The sequence below is a fragment of the Aristolochia californica genome, unplaced genomic scaffold (genome assembly GCF_029961685.1).
Source record: "Aristolochia californica isolate CCGP_79_NKW_82.1479 unplaced genomic scaffold, dmAriCali1.0.hap1 SCAF_13, whole genome shotgun sequence".
Classification (NCBI taxonomy): domain Eukaryota; kingdom Viridiplantae; phylum Streptophyta; class Magnoliopsida; order Piperales; family Aristolochiaceae; genus Aristolochia; species Aristolochia californica.
Window position 1 is genome coordinate 23,203,888 of NW_027181804.1, and position 10,279 is coordinate 23,214,166.

Sequence of the window (10,279 nt, forward strand, 5' to 3'; positions counted from 1 at the left end):
GTAAGGAGAGAGGAGAGAGAGTTTGACCGATCTGAACAGTCTAAGCCGTTGGGTGGTAGCGACAGTCATGATTCAGTTTCAGGGTTTAATATCGAGTGGTGGAGCTGATTGGTGCTAAAACCTTAATTAACCACAAGAAACGCCGCTTACTACGGCATTAATAGAGAGAGAGAGAACAAGACGACCAACCAAAACCAAAACAAAACTGTCCTTGCAAATTTGTATCGTATCTCGGGTTGTCTCAGTGCTGTCGTTCAGAGAGAGAGAGAGAGCGTCTCTGTAATGGAGGTAAAAAAAAATGTTTCTTTCTGAGTGGAAAATAGAGAGTCAAATCCGCTTCCTCTTCAATTGAGAAAATCAACAGTATACATAAGAGGATCGAGCAGGGAATATTTCTGTTAATACTAGGAAGGAAGAAGCAAACAAACGACAGGGAGGAGAGGGAAGAGGAGAACCGGAGAGAGAGATGACCAGGCCTCTCCCGCTTACAGTTTTCCGGTTAGAGCTGTAGCTGCAGCAGAACGGAGAGAGACGGTCAAGGTATCTTCGTCCCCAAGGTCGGGGACCCACAAACAGTATTCACATCTCATGTGTGTGAAAATATAAATTTATGATGCTTTGGAGGAGGAGCAGTAGGTTGAAGACAGCGAAGCAGACACATCCAGCTCAGTGTTTATGTATAGAAAGGAGTTGAGGTAAAGAAGAAATAATCGCCTCTCTGAGACTGTTTCTATGTCGTGGGAGCCACACCCGTTGTGGTTTCTGTCGCTCTAAAAATCTCTTCTTCTCTTCTTTTCAGCAATCTTTTCTTCTTCTTTTTTTCTTTTTCTCTGTCGTCTGTCCTTTGGCTTCTCTCTCTTTCTGCTCTTTTTCTGGCTGTGCTTCCCTTTCCATCCAAACCAGTAATGATTTTCTCGTTACGGGTATCGTTGTTGAGGAATCTGAGGAGTGTCCGCGAAAAAGTAGAAGGGGAAGAGGTCAATATGCTGATGAGATCTTGCTGCTGATTGAGGAGCCATTACTGTTGTTTGTGTTTTACTGCCTTTTGTTTAAACTTTGAACTTCGAACTTCGAACTTCGATCGAGGGAGATTGGGATAAAATAAAAAATAAAAAAGGGCTGTTTTTGTTTCGATTAAAGCTTTTCCGTTTCTTTTCCTTCCACCTCTCCTCTTGCATTTCCTTTTCTTTTATTCGGTCTTCATGTCTCAGCCACGACAATTCCAGATGGGCGGAAACAATGCCGGGCAGCAGTTTGGTGACACCACCTACACTAAGATCTTCGTCGGAGGTCTTGCCTGGGAAACACACCGAGAGACGATGAAACATTACTTCGAGCAGTTCGGGGAGATCCAAGAGGCCGTAGTCATCACCGATAAGAACACCGGACGATCCAAAGGATACGGCTTTGTATGCGCTTTTATTCTTCTCTTCTAATCAATCACGTTTACTAGCATTGTTTGAATCTCTCCTTCCCTAACAAATTTCTTTCTTTCTTTCTTTCCTTCTCAGGTGACGTTCAAAGACCCAGACGCGGCCATGAGAGCGTGTCAGGATCCTTCGCCTGTGATCGATGGTAGGAGGGCCAACTGCAATCTCGCTTCCCTCGGAGCAAATAGAACACGACCCGCTGCTCCCCAGCACGGTATTATTTTGTCTATTCTGGTCATATTTCTATTGATTTACGTGCCGTCTAATGCTCGCTCTGCAACTCCTGCAAAAATATGACGTTTTTTCCTTAATTTTCCCCTTGCATTATTGAAGGAGGAGGACGATTCAGACCAGTACACGGATCAGTTCCTGCCGCTTACGCTGCCGCCTCCTCCACGTACTTTCCTCAACCCGGTCAACACCCGTGGTAGGGATTACAGAAATAGAAAGAGATCAGTTTCATATGTTTTCCTTCGGAAATATCGATTTACAGTTATTAGGAAATCCAAGCTTCGTTGAGTTTCTCTTCTTTGATCTATCCAGGTACTCTGCATATTCACAGGAAGCCATGTATCCGATGGTTAGTATTAGACCCTCACATTTACTTTCTGGCATATTCTTGTAAGATTCAACGCCATGAATGACTGAAGCTGCGACATAAATTCGGCAGAACTACTACAATGTTTACGGCGGAAGTCAGTTTTCGCCGTACTACACAACCTCAGGTCCAGGCATTTTTCACAATTTCTACCCTTACTACGCCCAGTATCCACAGACTAGCCAGGCACAAGGGAGTGGCTACGGAATGCAGTATTTGGTACAATACCCTTACGTTTCTCAACAGTACAGCACCGCCGGTATCCTTTCTTCTCCGACGATCCCCCCTTCGACGGCCACAGGTCAGATCTCTCATGGGTAACAAGAAAACATGAAAAACAGTTCAGATAAATTTGTTTTCACGTTTCACGCTGAACACTAAAATCCGTATCAGTTGGCGGCAAAATGCAACAGGTGTGACAGCAGTGACAGGATCTGGTTCTTCTTCCCAAACCGGGGCGGGACCCGCTATTACGGAACAGAAGAATCCAGGGTCGTAGCTCAAACATGGGATGAAAATTGCAGGGTTCGTTCCCCTTCGAAGACTAACACAATCCATTGACAGTAGGAACAGAAAAGGAATAGAGATTTAAGAGGCTGAATTAGAAGAAGGGAAGAAGGAAACATTGGGATTTCCTCCTCTTCCCTCCCGCGCGAAGGAATGCGAGTCTTCATCCGTCCAAGATACAGAGCTTTGAAGCTGCTAATTGTGATTCATCAATCATCAACATGGCCCTCTTGGCCTTTTTTTTTTTCTTTTCTTTTTGCATATTACTGAGCTCCATTGTTTAGGGCAGTCAAATAGGATCATTCTTAGATTTAGCATTACAATCTTCTTTCGTTTCTTTGTTCTTTGTATCAAATTAAAGGTCGGGAAAAAACGAAAGTTTCCGGCCTTGCATACTGACTCCTCAGTCCTTGGGAACAGTTGGATTGTCTCCCAAAGGGTGATTTGTTTTGGGGAGCTTTTAATACCTCTAAAACAATTTTTGCCCAGGTTCATTAGCAGGCACGGATAGCCTTGCTGATCAATCGTAATTTTTTTGTTTGTTTATCTTGTTATTCATGATTATAATTTGAATGTATGATTAGTTTGGAAAGATGGTGTCTCCCTTCATTTTCTCCTACATCATATCTCCGTCCCCGAATGACCATCACTTTCAGTTACCTTTCTTTTCCAATTTGCTTTCTGAAGTGGTGAGAATGTCTGGAATCCAAAGCGACGTTGCCTTTTTTTTCATTGTTTTTCTGGCAAAGTTAGTCATGGCAGTTATGGAAGTAGCATCCGAGAAGATGGTTTAATGTGATTTGATGGGAAGATAAGAGAATCCGAGAAGGGGGGTAACCCTCTTTTTCCATTAGCATTTCGCAGTGAACAAGTTGTGTGTGGAACCAAAAGGCTTCCTTACTGCTCACTCCTCCAGGCCGCTGGACGGGGACGACGCACGACAAACCCACGACCGAGCAGAGACAACGAAGCATGCCCTGGTCAAACAATCAAGTCCAATAAAAAAACCGAGGATTGATGCTCTCATTTATGAACTGGTGAGATTCGAATCGAGGAAAGACACGATCAGGATTAAAGAATCGAACTGCCGCAATATTTCGCTGCAGACTGCCGGCATTGAATTGAATGGGCACTCTGAATCCCACAGTTTTGTGTTGACAACTGAGCTCAGAGATGCCAAATATATAAAAAAGAAAAAAGTGACTGTCGGTTCAGAACCACGACCTCTCTTACTTCAATGCGTCTGTTGCAGTTTCAGAAAATGGCAAAGCACGGAGCTCCCTCATTCCAGTTTTGCTTCGATCAAGGGCAACAAACGTTACTCATTACCCATCACTTTCCATCTTCTCTGCGAAAAGATGCTTTGAGAGAGACCACATGGGCTGTGCAGCTGTCGATGCCATGCGAGTACTGACGGGTCTCCGCTTTTTCGTATTCATTTTTCGAATAAGAAAGAACAGCTTCGTATTGCTCTTGTTCGACATTGATGTTTGGATACCCACGAAACCACCCAGATACTGATTTAAATTACTTCCTCTGTAAAAAGCTCAACAATCCAACATTAATTGAAACAGAAGATCATCCATCTGTCTTCCCTGTTCGATTTATTTATTTCAGGCAGTACTGCTCCCCTGAAGTTATTGATTTTACCTGCAACCTGATATGATGTGCCTCGTCCTACCAAATTAAGCCTACCTTTAACAGAAACTGAAACTAGGTCTAGTGATTACAACTCACAGTAAAACTAAGCCTACAACGATGACTTTGAAGTCAATGAGTTATCCAAAAGTTTTATAGCAGTAATAAAAGGGGGAAAATGCAGCATCAGATGATGAATTGAGCAGCTTGACAAAGAGATCTCCTACACGTCTGCAACCAGTTGACGTTCACCAAACACACTGGCTTCTTCCAATAACTTTTCCTCCATCTCCACTACGTTTGCAAGTGGGACTATGAGAAAGAACGACTTGCACCTTCGTCATCTTCGTCCTTCAGTTCAGGCTTTTCTCCCCAAGAGGAATTCGTTCAATTGAAACCTCTGGGAAAGAAAATGGCGAAGACAGTAATTCGATCCATGCAGGCCATGCAGACAGGCAACATAAAGCAGAGAGAAGTCTTGACACTAGCTCAGCGGCAAGTCTAAGGACGATATTCAAGCCCTTAGTATTACATGGTGACTGACATTGCAGATTTAAACAGCTGACATGGTTACATTACTTCAAGATCTCTGCCATGTGCAAGGGCTATGTGACAGGTATTTTTTACTTCCTACTTGATACGAAGCTGTCACACAGATCCATGGGTGGGGGGGACCCTGTTCCTTCACTCCCTACACGTGGAGGATGGTCATATAGGGAGGGAGGCTGCTTTCTCTCTACCCTAGATATCTATTATTATGAGGGAGGCATGCTCCTCCCTTCCCTCTTTTCTTTTCTACACATTGTTGATTCAATATGAAAAGTCATTTGGTGTAAAACATGCGAAACACTATCTCAGCCATCTGATCATGATCAACTCCCCCAACTATCTAGTTTGGGTTGACTAGACCGGTTTGATCATTTTTTTGTCTAGTATGAACTATTTAACTAGGACTTGTCAACTCTTGTATGAAACTAGAACTGACCCAACTATTAATCATGTCAATAAACCAGAACTTAATTCATGTATATCTTGTCTGCATAAACTCAACAAAAAAATTTCCATCCCTTGTCTTCTCACCAACGAGGGGGACAAGAGCTCCTGCTCCCTACCCAAGAGGCAAGAAATCCTTGATCAGCACACCTCCCTTATGCACATGATGGTAGTGGCACTTGCATATATGAGAGAAAGGAGGGTTGTGGCTAGGGGTGGCTTCGAACCGAGCCGGCTCGCGAGTGGCTTGAATTCGGCTCGGTACCGGCTCGGTTCGATTCATCATCTATCGAGTTCGAGCTGAGCTCAAACACCGAAATCGGCTCGTTTACCTTAACAAGCCGAGTTTGACTGAAGCCAAGTTCGGTTCGTGGGCTCGCGAGCTGGCTCGAAGTGAGTTGAATATGTCGGGAGCGGGAGAGGGATCGAGAGCGAGGGGGGGAAAAAGAAAATGTTTTCCTCCCCTCGCCACCGCCGAGTCCCTCCCGTCGGCTGTTGTCGCCGCCTCTATCGCCGTCGCAGCTGTTCGCCAGCCATCTCTACCGCTGTCGCAGCTGCTCACCGGCCGCCACTGTAGCCGTCCGTTTGATTTCTTCCTCTCCTCACCGTCGCCGCAACTACCGTCACCGCCGCCGCCTTCGTCGTAGCCGTTATCCTCAATGATAGGTCCTCCCCGGCGCCGTAACCCCCTTCCCTTCGCGTTGTCTCGACGAAAAACCTGAACCTAAGTTCAGGGGAGAAATTAGGGGAGAAATAATCTCCCCCCTCTCCCGCGCGAAGATGATCTCGCACGTGCGAGATCATAAAGTAAACAAAAAAAAAACTTTTTCCTCTAGAAAAAAATAAAATTTTTTTTTATAGAAATAAGTTTCTATAAACTATTAGTGTCTCATTTTTTTAAAATATTTTTCTAATTGAAATTTTTTTATTAAAAATCATATAATTTTCTAAGTAAGATTTTCGTACCAAGATCGGGTAGAAAACTGTATAGAAAATTTTTGAATAAGTATTTAACAGTTTATGCTATAATAATTTTAGCATGAAGCAATTTTCATTGCAATTTTGTGTTTGATATTTTATTTAATTAAAAATTTATCGATAAGTATAATAATATAATAGATTGATTATTAATTTTTATTTATTTCCCTAGAAGAGACAATAAAAGGTCCATTTAACTTTCTTAAGAAAATTTTAAAATATTTCTTGTAATTTTCTAATAAGTCACTAATAGTAATAAAATTTTATTTAAAGGTTTTTTTTGGAATATGTATCATAGGAAAAATATTTTTTGTTTTTCCTAGAATATAAATTTTCATCTAGGGGCACTAGGGAGGTCATAATAAATTATGGCCAGATTCAAAATATACAAAACAAGCTAGACAACAATTGGAGTAAAAAAGATTAATATTGGTGCATTTTAATCCATTATTGAAATTCAATCCTGAACCTCCCCTATCATTATATTTTTTAAAAATGTATGCATAATTTTATATATAATTTATTCAAAGCCACCCCTACGTGCGAGATCATAAACAAGGGAAAAAAAAAACTCTTTGTCCCTTCCTCATGGCTCTTAAAGAAATTGAAAAGATATTTTAGTAGAAATACGTTTCTAGAGATTATTAGTGGTTTTTTCAATAAATATTGAAAAGACATTTTTAGTAGTAATATAGGGACCATTAGTGCCTCGTGTTTTTTAAAAATATTTTTTTAATTATAAATTATTTTTAAAAAATCATATAATTTTCTAAGTAAGATTTTCTTGCCAAGATGGGCTAGAAAACCATATAGAAAATTTTTGAATAAGTATTTGACAGTTGATGATATAATACTTTGAGCATGAGGCAATTTTCATAACAATTTTGTGTTTGACATTTTATGTGATTAAAAATTTATCGATAAGTATAATAATATATTATATTAATTATTAATTTTTATTTATTTCCTTAGAAAAGGCAAATAAGAGGTCCATTTAACTTTCCTAAGAAAAATTTAAAATATTTCTTGTAATTTTCTTGTAAGTCTCTAATAGTAATAGGATTTTATTTAAAGGATTTATAGTTTTTATTTGGGTCATTGTAAATTGATAGTGATATTTCATTTAATTTTGTTGTGTTTGATTATTGTATGGAGTTTATTGATAATGTTATGCAGTGTATGAAGTGTTTAGACTATTTTATGGAGTGTATAAACAATTTCATGGAGTGTTTAAGGAGTGTATAAACAATTGCATGGAGTGTTTATTGACTGTATAGACAATTTTATAGAGTGTTTATGGAGTATTTATGCAGGTATTATGTATATTGATTATGCCCAATTTTAATTAGAGGTCATGTCGAATTTTATATAAGTATTATATATATAGATTATGCTCAATTTTAAGTAGAGGTTATGCTCAATCTTATACACGTATTATATATATAGGTTATGCCCAATTTTATGTAGATATCATGCCCAATTTTATGTAAAATGTATACATAATTTTATATACATTTTATTCGATATATATTTTTTGAAAAGTTTTAAATGTATGTTGAGGCTCGAGCTCGGCTCGAACTCGTTGGGCTTGAGCTCGATAACAATTATAGGCTCGAGGCTCGGCTCGGCTCAAAATATTTAAATCAAGCTCGGCTCAAACATAAGCAGGTTCGGGCTCGGCTCAGCTCGATGCCACCCCTAGTTGTGGCACTTTAACTCTATTAGCTAATTTTTTTATTTAACTCCTAAAAAGGCTCCTTAACATATAAGGAAGGCAAATATTTAAATAAAAAATCAATGAACCAGGATTCACAAGTAGAGGTGGCTTCAAACCGAGCCTGTTGGCTAGCGTATTGGTTCGATTCGGTATACCTGGATCTTGAACCAAGTTTGAGATCCGGGATTGGCTCATTTAAATTAACGAACCGAGCTCAACCGAATCAAGGTTCGGCTCGAAAGCTCGCGAGCCGACTCGTTAACGGGCTGAGTGTGGTGGTGGTGGGGGGGGGGTATTCTTCCTCCCCTCGTCACCGGCGAGCCCCTCCCCGCCCCCCGCACAAAGACGATTTCACACGTGCGAGAACATAAAGTGAAAAAAAATACTTTTTTTGTAAACATTTTTCTAATTGAAAATTCTTATTAAAAATCATATAATTTTCTAAGTAAGACTTTCCTACCAAGATGGGCAAGAAAACTGCATAGAATTTTTTTAAATAAGTATTTGACAGTTGATGTTGTAATACTTTTAACATGAGGCAATTTTCATAGCAATTTTGTGTTTGATATTTTATTTGATTAAAAATTGATCGATAAGTATAGTAATATATTAGATTGATTATTAATTTTTATTTATTTTCCTTGAAGAGGCATTAAAAGGTCCATTTAACTTTCCTTAGAAAATTTTAAAATATTTCTTGTAATTTTCTAATAAGTCACTAATAGTAATATGATTTTATTTAAAGGTTTTTTTGGAAATATATATCATAAGAAAAATATTTCTAGTTTTTTTCTAAAATATAAATTTTCAACCAGGGGCACTAAGGAGGTCATAGTAAATTTATGGCTAGATTAAAAAATTACAAAATACGCTAGACAATATTTGGAGTAAAAAAGATTAATATTTTATATATAATCCATTAGTGTAAAAAATATTAATAAAGGTTCTAATCCATTATTGAAATTCAATCCTGAACCTCCCTTATCATTCTTTTCTTAAAATGTATGCATAATTTTATATATAATTTATTTGACATATATTTTATATAGAGTATTAAATGTAGGTTAAGCTCGAACTTGGCTAGAGCTCGAGCTCGAGCTCGATTAAAATTATTAGTCTCGAGTTCGATTACAATTTTAGGCTTAAAGCTAAGGTCAGCTCGGGCTCGAGTTCGAAATATTTAAATCAAGCTCAGCTTGAACAAAGTTCGGACTCAGTTGGATTCGATGCCACCCTTATGCCCAATTTTAAGTAGAGGTCATTCCCAATTTTATGTAAAATGTATGCATAATTTTATATACAATTTATTTGACATGTATTTTTTGAAAAGTTTTAAATGTAGGTTGGAACATGAACTCTAGACATGTATTTTTTGAAAAGTTTTAAATGAATGTTGAAGCTCGAGTTCAGTTAAAATTATTAGGCTCGAGTTCGAGTTTGAAATATTTAAATCAAGTTTGGCTCGAACATAGGAAGGTTCGGGCTCGGTTCGGCTTGATGCCACCCCTATAATTACAAGGATGTACAATGGTTTGTAACCCAAACTGAAGTTGTTACATCCTCTCCTAAGGTATTAATTTGCAACTCAAACTTCAATAAACAATGAACCAACTAAATGACATCTATAATTAATGACTTCAACGATCAAAATTACAACAATTCCTCATACTTGGGGCTTGAAACAACAACTAGAGACTCTTACATAGACTCACAAAGAGATTTGTAACAAAAGTCACTATAAAAGTTGTTTCTTTATCATAAAAATAATTGTGCAGTTATGTTTTAAATTATGTGACCGGTAGAAACTTTACTAGCTAAAACCCGTCGGAATGTTCCTCCAATATGTTTTATCAGTGAAATTACATGTTGTGGGCAAAGCAAATAACTTGGCTGACAAACAAATTTTTTGTAAAAAAGTATTTCAAAACTTTATCAGCAAAAAAATATTTTTGAGGGTAAGAGTTAATCTTCTACATATGCAAAGTAAATTTTCATGGAAAAATATTTCAAAACATTAATGACAAAAACATATTTTCAAAGGTTAAAGTTTTGCTTCTAATTGCGAAACATTTAAGTTTCACCAAAAGAAAGTAAATTAAAAAATGAAAATTAATAACATTTTTTCCAATAGAAATATGTTTTGGAAAAAAATGATTTGAAAATTTATTATATAGATAAAAAGGCTTCATTTTTTGTAGAATGTTAACTTTTTCAACTAGAACCTAAATTTAAAAATTTTATACTTTACTAGAGAAAATAATAATTTTTCCGACTAAAATACTTTTTTTTAAATTTATTAAAATTATTTTTCCTATTTAAAATTATTTTAAATACCTTTTCTTGTTTATAAATTTATCAAATACAACAATATAAAATAAATAAACTAATAAAATGTATTTATAATTAAGATTAAGACAA

The 10,279-nt window shown here is 37.6% G+C and overlaps 1 protein-coding gene across 2 annotated transcripts; it reads left to right on the top strand.

The window, feature by feature from the left end:
• The first annotated feature begins 742 nt into the window (after nucleotides 1-742).
• On the top strand, nucleotides 743-3,154 carry LOC137948307 (uncharacterized). Of its 2 annotated transcripts, none has more exons than XM_068794349.1 (6): nucleotides 743-1,409; nucleotides 1,512-1,644; nucleotides 1,764-1,857; nucleotides 1,974-2,010; nucleotides 2,101-2,329; nucleotides 2,422-3,154. In XM_068794349.1, exons 1-6 carry the CDS (start codon nucleotides 1,203-1,205, stop codon nucleotides 2,445-2,447), a joined length of 726 nt encoding a protein of 241 aa, XP_068650450.1. In that variant the 5' UTR covers nucleotides 743-1,202; the 3' UTR covers nucleotides 2,448-3,154. The 2 variants fall into 2 exon arrangements, with proteins under 2 accessions (XP_068650450.1, XP_068650449.1); XM_068794348.1 differs by having other exon boundaries at nucleotides 2,442-3,154.
• The last annotated feature ends 7,125 nt before the right edge of the window (nucleotides 3,155-10,279 follow it).